General features: G+C 41.7%; 1 protein-coding gene across 1 annotated transcript in view; it reads left to right on the top strand.

Annotated features, from left to right (window-relative positions):
• PRKAG2 (protein kinase AMP-activated non-catalytic subunit gamma 2) overlaps nt 1-17,109 on the top strand; it is a 215,840-nt gene that overhangs the window by 62,333 nt on the left and 136,398 nt on the right. The window contains exons 2-3 of the mRNA XM_005424346.2: nt 3,497-3,568; nt 14,038-14,317. Coding sequence (XP_005424403.1) covers nt 3,497-3,568; nt 14,038-14,317 — 352 coding nt within the window. The remainder of the gene's footprint in view (nt 1-3,496; nt 3,569-14,037; nt 14,318-17,109) is intronic.

The raw sequence follows: 17,109 nt of genomic DNA, 5'->3' as shown, positions 1-17,109 counted from the left end.
AGAGAAAATAAGTGCAAATGCAGACAGAATAATCCTGCTTGCACTGGAAACTCACCTGTTGAGTTTTGGGAGATTTCCCTCCCCAGGAAGGTGCCTGATTGCTGACAGGAGCACTCAGCCATGGCTCTGCTGTGTCACAGCTCTGCTGTCCTCCAGGAAAAGCTCTGCTGCCCCTGGGGCTGTGTTCCTCAGTGAATATAACAGGAGCTGCCATGACAACCTCTGTAAATAAAAGTGGATTGAAAACAAAATAAATCTGAGGCAGCTTTGTGGCTGTAAAGTAGATCTAAAGTGGTCAAGAGGTCCTTTTTTCTAACAGGATGGTAGAAGTGATATCTGCCAGTCAGATGGAGCACAGTGGTGGAAGGATTGATGAAGGAGCACAAGCATGATAGGAAAGCCAATGAAACTTCCAAATCAGGCTTTTCATATTCATAATTCCAGGTTAGCAGCACTAGGACCTGCCTTTGCTCTGTACAGGGGTGATCACAGACTGAGGTCTCTGCAGAAGTTGTCTGTCCAAAGATGCAGGACTGATGGACACAGGGCTCAATGCCATTCTGCAGCCAGGGCTCTGCAATCTGAAGGACTCTTCCTCCTACCAGGACATCACTGTGTGCCTTTGATGGAGTTTTAAATGTCACTGCAGACCCATGTGGCTGTCCAGGGAGCTGTTTCCAAGTGGAGCAAAGCAGAGCTGGAGAGCAGCAAAGCTGTCTAAGAACAGCTTCAGTCCCCAGTCCCTGGCAGAACAAGCATTCTGTGTGTATCTGTTGGCATCAGATCAGAGAGTCACAACTGTGACAAGGGCAAGGGCTGCACCATTGGTCTGTCAAGAGTTCTGTGGTATTTTGCAACACTTTTGGAGCAGTTTGGTTTTTTGTTTTTGTTTGGGTTTTTTTTTAAGAGTTACTGTATTATCAACTGCATCATCACATGTGTTTCTGGTTAAAGAGGAACACAAGAAAGAAATTGTTATTTATCTGTATTCTGCAGAAATATTCATGAAGGGGAAATAACCACCTAATGTTTCCTTGCTTAACCAACAGATTGGAATTGAGAGAGCAGCATTTGTAGCCTGGTATTTGATATATGTATTTTTTCCCTTCTGTGAATGGATACCTTCATATATAGAATCCCATGAAAGACTGAAAAATTGTTAGGTAGCAGTTACAATTATAGACTTTTTCACAGGACTAAAAGTACAATTATTACCCACTTTGAAATGTTCAGCAGTGCTATATTAACAAAAAAAAAAGGTCTCATACTGCCCAGAAAGCTCCAGCTTCAGTTATTTTGGCTTACAGGCAGAGATTTGTTCTGGATATAAAGACAGATGAAGTCACAATACCTCCATGGTATCTGAGAGTTATAAATCAGAATAGAGTCATCATCTGGGTTTCATGATACTGCTAGACTTCAGACTTTAATATATATGTGGCTTTAAATTTGGAATTGTAACTGAGAACTGAAATTTAGCTTCTAGAAAAATAGTTGTATCTACCTACCCTCTCCAGGTTTTGAAGATTTTTGCTCAAATAAGATATTTTGGTTTCATTCCTGGAAGTTATGGATTTCTGAACAGGTTTTTCAACCCTGATTAGTAGATATGTGTCCCCTTCAACCCAGTTTCTGCCATCCAGTCTCCAACCTTCCTAAATAGCTGCTTTCCTTCCTGGAAATTACACCAGGGAGTAATATACTGCTACTAATATGTGGAGCTCAAAAGAGGTTATTTTCTTGATTTATTCCATGGAAAATTACTTAGCACACATCAGATTCCAGCTTCTGCCCTACTGAAGATGGGTAGAGGAAAATGTTGGCAAATCCTTTGGCTAAATTAAACACAAGGGGATATGGTTTTGTATAACTTTCATTAGGCTCTTAAATATCTTCACAGAGATGGTGAAATAATTTTTATATGGAGTAAGTAATTTTAATCTTAATTTTAATCTCTTCCTTTGGTTTTGAGATGTTTCCTTATGTTTTATTTGCAAACAAAGATGATGTGAAACACAGATGCCCAGGCAAGAGGGAGATGTTACATAGTTGAGCTTTGCAGATAGTTCCCATCGAAAGTGCATAGATAGGGTTGGGAGCAGACAGAATTACATTTGTTTGGGACCCAGTGATTTGGGACCAGCTTGGCCAAGCCAGACTCCTGCTTTTTTTTTTTTCCCTTTTCAACTTGGCATGAATTACTCCCATGTGTTTCAGTTCCAGTAATTCAATATTTTGTTCCTTATTTTTGTTGCTTGTTATGTAACCAGAGTATTTTCAAACACTGCTAAGGATTATGCCCAAGTTATACACAATTTTTGAGCATATTTTGACTTTAGTATGATTACACAAAGCAATGTGATTAGACCTGTGGCTGCTCTGAATTCTGAAGACAAGCAAGCCCTGCAGACTTCACGGATGGTGCTAATTTTTAATTAAGCTCTGTTTGATCACAAATTAGGTTTACGTGAAATTGCTATTTATTTATATTTGGAACTCTTTTAAATGGATGCAGATGTGGTGGTTGAGAAGCACTGAATCATTGCATGGAAAGGGTGATGCCTCTCATCTGGGAGGTTCTGTTTTGGAGAGGTATTCCTGACATTTAAAACAAAATTTAGGACCCAAGACTCAGCTCTTCAGCACACAGTATTAGGCAATCTCATGCTTCTGGTCACAGAATTGCTCATTATGTGCTTTTCTGATCAAACAGATGCTAAACTTGACACTAACATAATTTCCTTATGCATGTAGAAAGGAGCTCTAAAAACCCTGTGGCTGGAACATGAAGTATCATAAACAGAACAGACGGCAGGAGGTGGAATATAATTGCAGTTTGTTTTTGTTAGTTAAAAATGAGCATGTGTGCTTTTCTTATGCCTTTATTGTCTTCAGTCCTGCAGAATTGGGTGCTTCTCTCCCATTTGTGCAGGTGAATCAGTTATTTCCTCCTGAGCACCATGTCAATTTTCTCTGTCTTTTTTTAGAAGTTATGTATTTCTCAGAATGTTGACATACTTTCATTCAGGTTGTGTTTATTGCCATAAATATGCTTTAAGATCATGCATCCCACTAAGGACAAGACAGGCATTTGCTGAGCAAGTGGATGTGTTTAAACTATAATTTACTTACAATTTAAATTTATAAGTTTATTATAACTTATAATAAACTATAATACCAATTTTTCTATGGGATTTCAGTACCTCCCCTTGAAAGTTTTAACACAGGACTGTTGACTTTGGCTGTGCAGGTGGTTTTTGATGGTGATGTGATGCAAGTGCTGCTGAGGTCTCCCTGTTCACTTGTGACTTACATCTGACATTTTTTCCCAGCCCAGGAGAACCAGCAGAGTCCGTGGTATTGCTTGCCAGCAATTGCTGTGGGTGAAGCAGTGGGCACTCTGAAAATAGACCTGTGGGCTTCAGTCATGGGGTTCTCTGATGGAAGGAAGAAGGCATTAATAAAATACATCCCCTTTTCTTCTCTGTCCTTGCAGGATCTCAGCTCATTTGCCATGCCATTCCTGGACGGTGATGTGGACAGCACAGACAAAAATGCTCCTCGCAAGGTAGGATTTATCCCTGCTTCCCCTTCTTTGCAGGGCTTGAATCCCTTGTGGTGCACACAATTTGTTAGGCTTAAAAAAGTCTGGGGTTTTCATCTTCCCTGCCATACATTAACCTGTTGAGAGTGGTGCACTAAGGCAAACCCAGTGGCTTTTGCAGACCTTACCATGACAGTGCCTGAGCAGTATAACCTGTAAAGGATAACCTGTGAAGGATGCAAGCTGCTGGTGGTATTGCTGTAAATACTGCAGATGCTGTGTAACACAGCTGTAAATCAGTGAGGTGATGTTGCATAGCTGTATTCTCAGGAATATCTTTACCTTACAAGATCTGAGGTGTTGCTGCAGAAATATACACTGCTCAAGAAGGAATCTGTGGCTGTTAGAAGGTTTTCCTGGAATTGCCTCCTGATGGCTGCTCTTTCTCTATGAGGGTTTTAACTGTTCATTGTCCTTGATCTCTCTGTCCTTGGCACTGGAAAAATGAACTGCCTTCATTTGCTGAAGCCATACTGGTAGAGCCTTCTCATGAACAAAGTAGAGAGTCTCCTCCTCAATGTGGGATTAACTCAAGGTTATCCTTCTGGGATACATTACAATGTAATGTAATAGAACTTTTGCAATATGATGACAACAAGGTAGGAATTGCTGATCCTGGGGAGCTCTTGTAGGTGCCAGGGAAGCTAAAATATACAGTGCTACCAAAAGGTGCCTGTTTGGAGGGTTTGAATGAAGGGAACAATGTGATGTTTTTGGAAAGGATAGTCATGCTGGAAGAAGGCAGGGGTTTCTGGCTAAAACTTGATTTTTCCATTTGTCACCTTCTTTTCACAAAGAAAGGTGAGAAAGATGCATGAATCTCAGCCATGAGGAAATAATGTGCCAAGGCCTGATGTGCAGAATTACATGAAATCATTTAATGACTTCCACTCTACTGTTCCTGAATCCTGTTATTTTCTTCTAACTGGTCTCAGGACTGTTTTTTTCTAAAAGCACAGAATCCTTGAGGTTGGAAAAGACCTCTGAGATTATTGAGTCCAACCTTAGATCACCACCTGGCCTTTGGTGCGTTCATGTCTTGGGAGAACTGGAAGGACGTTTCAATAGTTGCCTCTTTTTTTGTAGAATTGCTAAATGCTGGAGCAAGTTCTCCTTATGGAAGTGCAACTGACTTTGCAGTAATCACAGAGCTGGGGCTAAATATCTGAAGTTCTATTTCTAGCTGACCCTTTTGACTGTGTAAGACCTAGTGTTTTTTACTACTATTATACTTGAGCGCTGTTCAACACATGAAACAAGATGGTGAGAAGGGAGCTGGTAGTGCCCCACTTCTGATTAAAGAAAAGAGATAATCTTTTAAAATCCATTGCCACACAATGGATTGACATCCAATATGTCATTTTCCTCAATGAGAAGGATGGGATTTTTGCTGGTAGTGAATGATGAGTAGCATCAGACTGCAGAATTTATTTAATTCTAACTAAAACATTGCCAGTCCCTACTGCTGATACATAAAAAAGTCCCCAAATTACTCTTCAAGGAGGAAGGTTTTTCTTCGCTCCAGTTTGAAAGCACTGTATGGTTTGTAACTTTTGTCTATTAAAAGTCAGTATTTCATCAGTAGTTTGGCTTTTTGCATTCACTCATCATGCTGGAGACAGGCAATTCATCAGAGATGTCTCTCTTCCTGCACTTAACTCTTCTGTCACCTGGGCTATAGATCAAGAGTAGTTCACAACCCATTTTTCCAATCTGCCATTAATTTAATTCTCTGTTCTTTTTGAAGGGCTTTTAGAAACTGAATTAATGTTTTTCACAGAAACTCTCAGCAGTTTACCATGCAAGTGTCTCTCAATCATTATCCTGTGACAACAACCCTCATTACACAGCTAGGAAATTCAAGTCTAGAATTTGTTCATCTTCACACAGAAATTTTTTGGCAGCAGTGGTAAAGTGACACACATTTCCTGAAGTTCAGCCTTAATCACTTCTCATTAATATGTCTACTATTGTAAATGATGTATTCTTCTTTCCTTTATGACTAATGGCAGGAAGAGGATAGAGATAGTTTTCACCCTATTGTTTTGAAGATGGAGAATATAATACTGTGAAGGAAGGAGAAATGTTTGGCCTGGTGTGGTGGAGAAAGGTGCCTGGGACAGATATTTTTACCCTTCTTATTGCCAGAGAAAATGCCTTAACACTTATGTGGGTGGCTTTGTCTGAAGCAACTGGTATTGCCATGCCCCATTTCCGGGGCTCTCCAGAAATGGCTTATATCCTTCCTGCACAGAGGATCATTCAAGACAGAAATACAGACAGTGACAACTGAGAGCTGAAAAGCAATCAGATTTACTGCATTTCCTCAGCCTGGGAAAAGACAGTGGAAGAGGGGAAGTTTAGAGACCTGGAAAATCGTGAGTGATTGGGAGCATCATTCAGAAAATGATTCTGGTACAGTGTGGCAGGGCAGCAGTCAGGGATGAGTGCCCCTCTGCACCCAAATGGCTCTTTCAGTTTTAGAGGTCTTCACACCTTGAATGTTTATAGATCTTTCATCTCAAATGGAGGTTAAAGGATAAGGTGTGGAAATTACAGGAAACTGACAGCCATTACTTTTAGCTTAAAGCCCAGGGTTGTGAATGATCAAAAAGAAAAAAATTACACAGGAAACTTTTTTATGAGGAATCAGCTAGCAAATTATAGATGGAGGAGGGAGGAGGTGGGAGAAAAGATGTTTGAAGAATAATATTGATCCATTTCTTTATGGCAATAATGGAATTGTCACAAAAATATAGACAAAAGCTTTGAAAAGAAGTGTGCATTAAAATTCTTTCCTCTGTGTGGGGACAAAGCTGGGGAGATGTTTATCTTAGATTACAAAGGTGGCTCTATCCTATTAATAGCTTAAGTGTCTTTAAAGCACAAGCTGTTAAAGTAAGATATTTTAAAATTAAATCCAAACAACTCTGATGAAACACTCTTGAATGAAGTGGCAGAGCTTTCTCTGCCAAGTGTTGATTGTGAATAAATCATGGAGCAGAGATGAAGTTTCAAAAGACTGCAAAAAAGGCAATTACTGTGTTAATATTTATGATGTTTGCAATTAGGATAATGTACAGGTTTGTCAAACATTAGTCCTGAGCAAAACAATGACATAGCTAATGTTGGGTAGTTAATGATGCTGTTATAATAGACTCATTTGGATTGAAATTAATTGTAAATGGCTGTTATTGAACAAATGTGGGGGTTTAAATGAACTATAAATTGGGTTGACGAATGTCATAGCGTTGGTGTCATGTATACAGAAAAGTAGCACAAGTCATTTTTATTTAAGGAACTGGAATGAGACTGAATAAACATGGAGCCTAGTAAATGAATAAAAACCTGGCTGCTAAAATAAATGGAGACTCACCAGTGGAAAATTTTGTTTCTAGGCAGACAAAACATTCTGCTGCTGTACTATATCATACCTTATCAGTGGTTTGAAGGATAGACAGACTCATTGCTGGTACAATTTGTGGCTCATACAAAAATGAGAGGGGAGAGAGGGGTAAATTCTGAGCAAGAGACTCTGATGCAGAATGGCATAAGTCACTTAAAACACATTTGCAAACAAACAGCCCACCTCCATTTGGCCAACTTGTGATCAGTTACACCTAGGAGCATTTAGTACAGATTTTTTGGGAAGTCTTTCACAAAGCCTGGGTTAGATTTTGAGAATAGCTGTAGGTAGTCTGCTGTTTGCGTATTCTGGATGAGACTCAGTGGCTAAAGGATTAGTTTGGGTTCAATGAACAAATGTACAATGTGCAAATGGAGGAATGGAGTGAAAATGGAGGTTTTGTTCTGACTGTTTAGCACTAACTCACTGTTCTGCTATCAGCAATGCAGGGAAGTGTTGGTGAACTAGAATCAGACTATTGCAGGAGTGACTCCAATATTGAAAGATTCCAAGGGGTGTTTATCCTTCTACTGGTCCCAGAATTCTTTTTGTTTTGTTCAGTGACTCATGGGAATGGCACGAGCAACCCCTGGATAACGGAGGGGAAGAGAAAAAAATCAGCCCCTCCTTCTTCATTCACTGGCAAATAAATCTCCTTTGGATTTACCTTTAGTTGTCCATTTTTAATGAGCAGTGAAGATGGGGAGAAAGTCCTGGATAGTTCCACAGCCTTGGCATAGGGCACCTGCAGTGGATGCAGGGAGCTTCAGGGCAAGGTTATGTGTAACAACCACTGCACTGTGATGTGCACAGCTCCTCCCCATCCTCTCCTTTGGAATAAATGTACTTAGGGATTAGGAATTGGACAGGGACTAGCCCTGCTCTTTCCTTTCCTAATGCCTGCTTTCTGTCTTTGAGCAGCCCTGCTCAGTGCTGGAAACCTTCCCTGCCCATGTGTGCAGCAGGGCAGAGCTCTCAGAGCCTGCCAGAGCAGCCAGCCCCATCCCATTGTATTTTAATCTGGGAAAGTGTCATTGTACTTTAGTTTTGGGAAGTGACATCTGTGACCCTGTAAAACACGGTGCCATCTCAATTGGTACAGCTCATGCAGAAGGAAGGGGACCAGTGGTGCTGAATGTGACACTGGGAGAGCAAGGCCTTCATTACCTTTCAGTCTAATGAAGTCAGCTCTTGTGTCTCTGTGAGCTCTTTTGTTCCAGCAGAATGAGAGAATCATCCAATTAACTTTATCAAAGGGCTTTTTTTCTTGGGATTCAGTGGAAAGGCAGGAAACAAGTGCAGACATCTAGCTGGTGTATTGTCTCTAATTGTGTTTACTGTCCCTGTCAAGGATGGTGGGAGGTAATTCCTTTTCTGTTCTTTGCCTTTCAAAAAATTTTTAAGTGAAGAGGCAAAATAAAGGTCAAATAACTCACTGTTGTAAAATCAAACAGAACTCCATAGTGCTCCATAAATTTCCTCTCTGTTCAGGGTTGAAGAAAAACAGAACAGAGCTCAGGAGCATTTTATAATTTTCACTTAAATTCAAAAGTTTTTTGAAAGGCTGTTTAGATTGAGCCCATTTGTATTTGACAGAATATTTTTCAGCTTGTTTTGAGAAATGAAGCTAAATTCACCCCAAACTGAACCAGAGAGAGATTTATCAGAGAGAGCATCCTCTGGGGAGATCCTCAGTCAAGGAGAGCAGAGAGGATGGCTGCGAAGAGGTGCTGGGCACAGGCAGTGCCTGGATTTCTCTGCCTGGCCATGCTCATGGTCTTCTCAGCAGAGCTCATGAGGTCCTGATTTTTCTGGGCGTGCAGCTTTGGCAGGACACTTCTCTAAAGTTCAGTGCTCCTTAAATTCTATGTTAGGACCAGAATTTTCTTCTTATTGAGGACTTTATCAGGCAAAAAAAAGAATGATCAGATTTCCAATGTAAAGCAAAGGAATAAAAATAACAATGATGGGAAAATTTCTGCCTGTGGCAGGGCTGATATGGGTGGTGTGAGGATGATGAGAGACCAGTTTGTGGTGAAGTATGAATAGTTTGCTATCTTAGCCCATTGCACTGGGGGTTGTCATATGGTAATGAGTAAGTGTAGTGCACTTAATTATTTCTTGTGAAATAAGATGAAGAATTGCAAGCCAGGTAAGAGAATAGATGAAAGAAAAGATTGATATTGGAAGGATGAGTGCTGGATGAAGGGACAGAACTGCTGGGGTTTCCCCAGTGTCATTCCTGGGTCTTTGCCAGTAAAGCTGAGACAAAAAATAAAATCACAGCAACCAAATTCGTTGTAGATGCAAAGGAAATTGTTCTTTTTTTTAATCATAGGGAGGGATCTTCTAGAGAAAGACCTGGATGACCTTCAGGGTGGATAATTCTTGACAACACAAGTTACAAGGTTGTTCACTTGATGTATGTTAACCAGAGCAACAAGCAAAGGAGGTCGGGGAATGTTCTCTTGGTCTGAAGAGGAAAGGTTTGGGCACAATCCTGTTGCAGAGCCAAACTCTAAGCTAGGAGAAAGCAAGAAGAGATTAAGAAGAGTGAAAGATTCCATCACCCAGGTGAAATGACAGGGGCAGCTTTCACAGTCTTATTCCTTGTGGTGAAATCTTCCAGAGCTGCTTGACTTGGGATGAGTGCCCCACCATCACTTTATGTTTCTCTCAAAAAATGGAATGCTAAATCTGCTAGGTGCCAAACAGTGTAAGACATGTCTTGTTTTGTTGCTTTGTTTTCAACAGTGGATAGTTCTGGATGTATTTTCAAAACATGCCTATGATCACTTAGTGTGTAAAACTGGACAAAATCTCTCCCTGGTCCCCAGCTGAGGATCCTTTTGTGCTGCAAAGCATGAAAACTGATAACAACTTAGAGCATTTCAGGAAATTTTTTTTCTCAGTGCTGTGTGAGATAACCAGTTTAGCCTTGAACAAGTGCAGTTGGTCCCTAGAACCAGCCCATCTGATGTAGAACAGGGCTCTGCTCTGTTGCTTCACCTCCCTTGGTGAGCATGTTGCTCTAGGCTGAGGGTAGGTTTACACTGGCACTGGCACCAAGCTGCTGATTTAGCCTGGTTCCAGCTCCTCTGCTCTCTGCAGGCATAAGGTCAGGGGCTGACATTTCTCTCCAGCATAACCAGTTTCAAGATTTAAGGAGTCCAGTGTTGGGCAGGGAGTTCAAAGATCCTATTTAGGGTTTGCACAAAGCCAACATGAGAAATGTTTTGTGGTTGGTTGGTTGGTTTGGGGGGTTTTTGGTTGGTTGGTTTCTTGTGGTTTTTTTTTGTTTTGTTTTGTTTTTTGTTAGGTTTTTTCCTTTTTCAGGGGGGAATTTGGTTTTTGTTTGCATTTGTTGGGTTTTTTAAATAGCTGAACAGTCATAGCACTTAGAAGAATTTTTCAATTTTTTTATTAGATGTTATTTGTGCATTGATTAGTATTGTACTTGCATTGTGTGTTTGGATTCCTGATCACCAAGAAGGCAGATTGTCTGTTTGGGATAACATGAGCCACAGCCCCATGTGCATTTCTATTGGTTTTTAGGTGTGTTCCATATTTCTGCCCATTCTCTCTTTACAGCTTCTCCTGGATCAACACAAAGTGATTCACAGTGTTTACTAATGTGAGAAACCAGGGTGTAATACTTTTATTTTGCTACTAAAGCTTAGCTGGGGGAATAGTTATCTTTCCAAAGCACATGTGGGAGTTTTCAGCCCACCTGCCTATCATAGCTTTAGGGAATGAGTCCAAAAAGCATTCAAAACAGGCTGATGAATGGTCTAGCTGTGTAACCTGCCTCTAGCATCACTGCTAGAGTTATCACACCAAGTCTGCATGGGCTGATGGGGTTTATTCCACAGCAAAGATTCTTCTGCATTCCCAGCTGAAGCATGAAAATGAGTGTTGCCTTATGACTTTTGGATATGCTGTGATAACTATTGCTGCTGATTTTACTTGCAGAAGTACCTAATACTCTTTTAAAACTTGCAATCCATTAGCCACAAATTATATTCTAAGCAAGCAATCCTGTTGTAATTCCCCAAGCAAAATCACAAGTGTTTGCCCACCGTGATGGTGGGTGTAACCTGTGCATAATTAACAGGCTGGGGAAGAATTCAATGCAGTAATTTCCTTTAATTTGGTAGCATGCACATGTGTATTTAGCAGTGTGGCCCTGGTGCTCTGACAATTAATTAATTCATCTGCCTGGCACGCTGGAGAGAAAGCAACTGGTTGTGATTGCAGTAAATAAAAACACCCTGCTGCTTCTGCTCAGAATTAGAGAACAATTTGTTTTTGTGTCTGGCTTGCATGTACAAGGCAACACTGACCTTTTTTACAAATTGTTGTTTGACATTTTACATCTCTAAAATTGCTTTAGTGTGTAGGGACACAGCAGTTGTTTTGAAGTGTCTCCTATCAGTGTGTCATTTTAACCAAACAAGCATGCAAAAAAAAGTTAAGAGGAAGCATTAAGGGTAGTGCCAGAATGAGGTCCTTGGCTTTACAAATGTCATGGCTTGTCACTTTAGGAAAAAATATAATGAACTTGCCATCCTGGAAACACACCCAAACTACAGTAGCAGTAGCAGATTTGTATCATGATTAAAATAAGCTAGAAAATGTTCTTACTCCTGACTTTGAGGCAGTAGATTTGGCAGCAGACCTAGTTAAATTGCAATGCAGAAGGAGGTGCCATTGTGCTACTTGGCTGTTTCTTGAACTGTGTAGTTGTGAAGAGAACAAGGCATAAGTAGTCTCAGATGATTTAAACATGATATTTTAGTAAAGTTAATGAGCTTTTATGAGAAAGCTATCACTTTGGGACTGTTTTACCCATGACAAAAGTGCAATTTGTTTATTAATTTCCTATAGTGTGGTTATTATTCCTGGTCTCAGTTGAGGGACTGTGCCCTATTATTCTTGCTAAATACTCACTGGGAGACAGTCTGAGTGCTGGAAGACTTAGAATGGGAATAAAGGAGATACAGTCCTCATGGCAGAATAGATTTATAATTTAGAATGAGTTTTCAAGATTACACATAGAATCCATGACAGAGCTAGGAGGCAAACCTGAGCCTCAGGCAACTGTGTTAAGCATGAAACACTGCTTTTTTCTTCTCTTGTGGAGACTGTCCAGAGTCTGTTGTTGCTTTTGGTAGTTGCTATTGCTTCAGTTAGAATTGATTTATCTTTTTCAAGAACTTGCCCTTGAGGGCAGCTGCTCCCCTAATTCATCTGTAAAAGGACAGGTATATGTTTGAGACATTTTTGCCCACACTGTCAAAAACAGGAATGTAGTTATAAAAAAAGTTGTTCTGTCTCTTGTCAGACATCTCTGTGCTGTGCAGAGGAACACAGAGCAGAATTCATCATCTAACCAGGGCTGTGCTGGCACAAGTCTGTGCCCCTCTCATGACCCACACTATTTGTGTCCATCTCCCAGACTAGGTGCCACTTGCCCTTTGGGTTAGAAACCTTCCCAAAAGGGAGATTGCAGAAAGGCCTGCAGAGATTACAGTTTCACACATCAGGACCTGCTCCAGCTCTGTCCCATCCCAAGTGGAAAGAGGAGCTGGTCCAAAGTGTGTGTGCAGGACACAGAAAGGTCTGCAAGAAGGGGGACCCTGGGTTACGGAGGGAGCAGCTATTTGGCCATTATGCTGCTTGTGCATATTTCTACGTGTGTTTTGGAGCTGTGAATAAACTTTGTTTTGAAAAGAGAGTTATTTGCATGAGTTTTAAACTTTGCTGACAATTTTTAGTTGTGTTCATACACACAAGCCCTTCACGAACCCAAAGTAGAGCATATGTGCCTATGAGGTTTCCTTTCATCTCAATCATCCTAATGAAAGATGCCATTTTTCCCTAAAATGACTCCCATGGCAGCAATGCCTTTACCTAACTGGATTGACACACATCAGGAGGCATCTTCACAGTCCTGCTCCATCCCTCCTGGTTTGTGTTGAGTAACTGGGCAGAGAGGAGCAGGCGTGCAGGGGGCTGTGGGCACGTGCACCTTGGCCTTGGCTTAAGCATTCCCTGGTGACCTGGAACCCACTGCTGCCTTCTGCCAGGAACAGAGCCCTCATTCATGAGAAATGCCCCCAGCTAAAACAGCAGCCTCATACCCACAGAACTACTTTGTGCTTCCAGAAGGAAATAAACTCTACATATAGCCCAGGCACGTGGAAATCCCACAGAGATTTTGGGTCAGCTTCTGTTAATTGTATGGGGAGGAGAATTTAATCTTAGTTCCTTTTTTTGCTGTTTGTTTTTCTGGGTTCTTTTCTCCCCCTCGCTGGGCAAGCCTGCACAGTGCAGAGCTGTGCTGTGCACAGATATTTACACTGCTGGAAAGGCAGCACAGGTCCCAAAAGGGATCCAGCTGTTAGAAAGGTCATTTCCCAGCTCAGGTAATTAGCAGGAACGTCATCACTCTAAAATGGCTCCTCTATTTTTGGGATAGGAGTTGCAATCCCACAGTTGTGGCTGTGGCCAGCGTCATGGAGGCCTGTCAGGCACTTGGGGACTTGTGTGCTGTGCTGAGTCACATCATGGGATGGAGATTTAAGAGCTGTGGGTGGGCGCTTAAATTCATGGGGAAGACTTTGGGGCACTGTGTTTCCTTAACCCCGATCATTCATTGCCTTAAATAAATTCATTGCTAGGCACCTTTCGTTTGTCTGAGGAAGGAAAAGGGGTTTGTGACAGATAAAAGCAGTAGACAAATTCCTGCATTATATGTGTGATAATAAAATGTATGCACACCTTGAAATGTTTTTGTGAAATTCAGGGTACCTTTAGGAGCAAGGGGCAGCATGAGGCCAGAGAGGTGGCACACACACACCTGGGTGTCAGTGGAGGCAGGTGCTGGGGAAGGTGAGCTCTGGCTAATCCACCACCCCAACAAACAGGAGTTGGCTCTGTTGAGACAAATTCAGAGATCCTGGAAACCTGAACTAAACTGAATTAATGGAAATTTTTCTTTTTTTCTCCCTTCTCTCCTCCTCAGGTGGATGAAAGCTACTCAGCTGGCAGTCCTTCCAAAGGCCTTTTCTCCAAGGGGCTCCAGAACCGACCTTCCAGCCCCGTTTCTGCCCCTGTGAGATCCAAGCACAGTCCTGGCTCACCCAAAACAGTGTTCCCCTTCCCCTACCAGGAGTCTCCCCCACGCTCCCCACGCCGAATGAGCTTCAGTGGCATCTTCAGGTCCTCCTCCAAAGAGTCTTCCCCCAATTCTAACCCGTCTACCTCTCCTGGGGGCATCAAGTTTTTCTCCAGATCAAGAAAAAGTAAGAAATTGCTCATGTTATTTCAGGAAGATACACGGTACCTCTGGGCTTGGCCCATGCTTTACCTGCTGTAGTGAAGTAAGTGCAGATGAGGCATGTGCTAATTGTTCATTATCTCTTTCTCTGACCATGTCTTGTGGGTTTCTGACGTGCTGGCCTTTAGGTGTGACTTCTGCAGGGCCATGGACACCTCAGGGGCACCTCAGGGTTGAGGATGGAAATCACACTCCTGTGCTTTGTTTAGAAATCCTTTGTCCCCGTTAGTGGGAGTTTTCTGGGTGGTTTCAGCAATGTCAGTGCCAAGACTTGAGAACAGCTGGGAACATTCATGGGATGTGTGGTGGAGGTGGGCACTGACATGATGTCACTCAGGAGTTACAGGTTCTGTAGACCCCAAAGGCAATTTCAGCTGTGCTCTTTAATTGGTATTTATTTGCCCTGTTGTAGGAAGGGCAGGCAACCTTTGCTGGATGGAAATAAATTTAATTTGTTTCCAGTCAAATGACCATTAAGGGGATATTTGAGCTCCTCTGCAGGAACATGAAAGGCATAGCAAACCTCCTTGGCTCAGAGCACTTGCTATATACAGCTTTATAGTGGTTAAAGATTTTAGCTCTTCAGCAGCCTGGGTGCTATTAACACACTGCTAGAACTCAGAAATGAGCACAATTGAAAATGTGCTTCAATTTTAAAACTTTCTTACTGAACAAAGTTTCCCAGTGCTGGTCAACAAACCAAACCTGGTCTGCGTGAGGGTTTGGTGGCCGTGGGAAAGGAGCAGGGTTAAAGGGGAAAGAGAGGAATAATGTCTTGCTGGATTGTGAGATCACAGAGAGTTTTCAGTCTGTAAACAAAAGAAATAATGAAAAATTGTTGGCAAATCTTCTGTGACAGTGTAGGTACAGAACTGGTCATGCGTATACCTGTGTTGGGCTATGTGTTTCCTGCAATCTATTGATAATTTTCAGTGATTTTAAATAGTAGAGAGGGAGCTTCTCATTTTTCTTTATGAGAATTTATCCTAAAATCATTGGCTTTAATCAGAACAAGTTATTTCATAATGACTTGTCCACAAGAACACAGCAATACAAACCCATACAGGATTTTTCTCTTGGTTTATCAGAAGTGCTGCTGAAGGTTAATTGAAATGGTATCTTTTCCACTCTTTGCTTCTCTCTTAAACACCATCAGGAGATTGAAAGTAGGAGTCAGTGTTTCTGAAGGACTCAGAGAAAGCTCTAAATATCTATTCAAGGACATTTGTTCATCCCTGCTTGAAGTTCAAGTATGCTTTTTACACTCCTCTCTCGTTAAAACTTCACAATATTTAAAATCCATTTCAGCTCTTCTTGCTAGTCCACATAGGTTCAAATATGGCCTTTCAATTTTGGCAGTATTCTGCTGATGGAGTGAGCAGAGAAGGGCTCTCTGCTGCATGAATAGCAGCAATTTAGACTGCAGAGCAAAACCATCCTGGGACCTTGTAATCAACTTCTCTAAGCAGCCAGCACTATTTAAGTCCTGGCTAGGTACAACAGAATATTAAATAAAGGAATCTTCCAGGAGTCAGCAAAATCCTTTTAATAAGGTCACATCAGTGTCTCAGGACCAGGCTTGGAATGGGGCCATGCTGTATTTGAGCTAACAGAAAATATCCATGGCCCTACTGCTCTGGGAGCCTTGCGGGAATTGCACTGGGCTTGGGTGCTCGTGGTCTTTTGTTGTTAAGGTAAGAGAGACAGCCCCTGGGAAAGGGTGTGCTGATTTTAACTGGTGTTTAAGTTGATAACTCTTCTCTTCCCACAGCTTTTTGCAAAACAGGACATTTATTATCCTTTCACAGCATTTAGCTCTCTTACAGTGAGTCTAATGCAGACACCTACCCTTCACTGCCACATTAAAGTGGATTTTATCCAGAATGTGCTAAACAGGGGCAGCAGTGAATGGCACTCTTAGAGTTTACTATATTTAATTAACTTTGATAGGATTTTATTTAACAAAACCCTTTCAGGACTTCTGGAAAAGTATAAGTTAGCATTTCTGCTGTATTATTATATTTTTACAAGCAATACTTCTGCATTCTGCTACTTTGCAAATAGAGTAACCCCATGTACTACAGAAAAGTAAGTCAACTGGTTATGTGCTACTCAAAACAAGGTCTCTGTGGCTTGAACAGCATTTCCTTAGAGACAAGACTCCTCAGACACTCCTCAGACCAGATAATTCAGACTTCTGCAGAGGTGCTGTGCTGAAGAGCTCTGAGAAAATCTAAACCAGCACGTGGCTCCACATTTCTAGAAGTGGTTAAATGCTTCACTGCTCAAAATTGTCACAACCTATGTGATTAAAATCCCATTTTCTCAAACAGCTTGGGATGCCTGTGTTGAAAGTGAATGGGACTCAGGTTGTTTTATCAGTTCTCAGACTGTGAGTGCATTGAGATCAGCTGTGTTTGCTGCCTTTACATCCCTGCTGGTGCTGGATTAATTGCATTAAAATGCAAATTAACAGATTGCACTCTGAGGATCACCAGCAGGTCAAGGGAGGTCATCCTCCCCCTCTGCTTGGCACCAGTGAGACACATCAGCAGTGCTGGGTCCAGCTGTGGCTCCCCAGTACAAGATGGGGACATACTGGTCCAGCAAAGGCCGTGGCACTGGGGCTGCAGCCCCACAGTGGTGTAGGGGGAGGAAGAAAAAGGAGGAGAAGAATTTTGTGCTGTTTTCGGATTCTTAATGGGGTTAGGACAAAACAGTGCCAGCCCCTCCAGGGATGCCCAGAGAAAGTGCAGG

The sequence above is a fragment of the Geospiza fortis genome, unplaced genomic scaffold, assembly GCF_000277835.1.
Source record: "Geospiza fortis unplaced genomic scaffold, GeoFor_1.0 scaffold182, whole genome shotgun sequence".
NCBI classification, from domain to species: Eukaryota; Metazoa; Chordata; class Aves; order Passeriformes; family Thraupidae; genus Geospiza; species Geospiza fortis.
The sequence above is the reverse complement of the archived record's forward strand: the minus strand, read 5'-3'. Positions and strand labels throughout refer to the sequence as shown.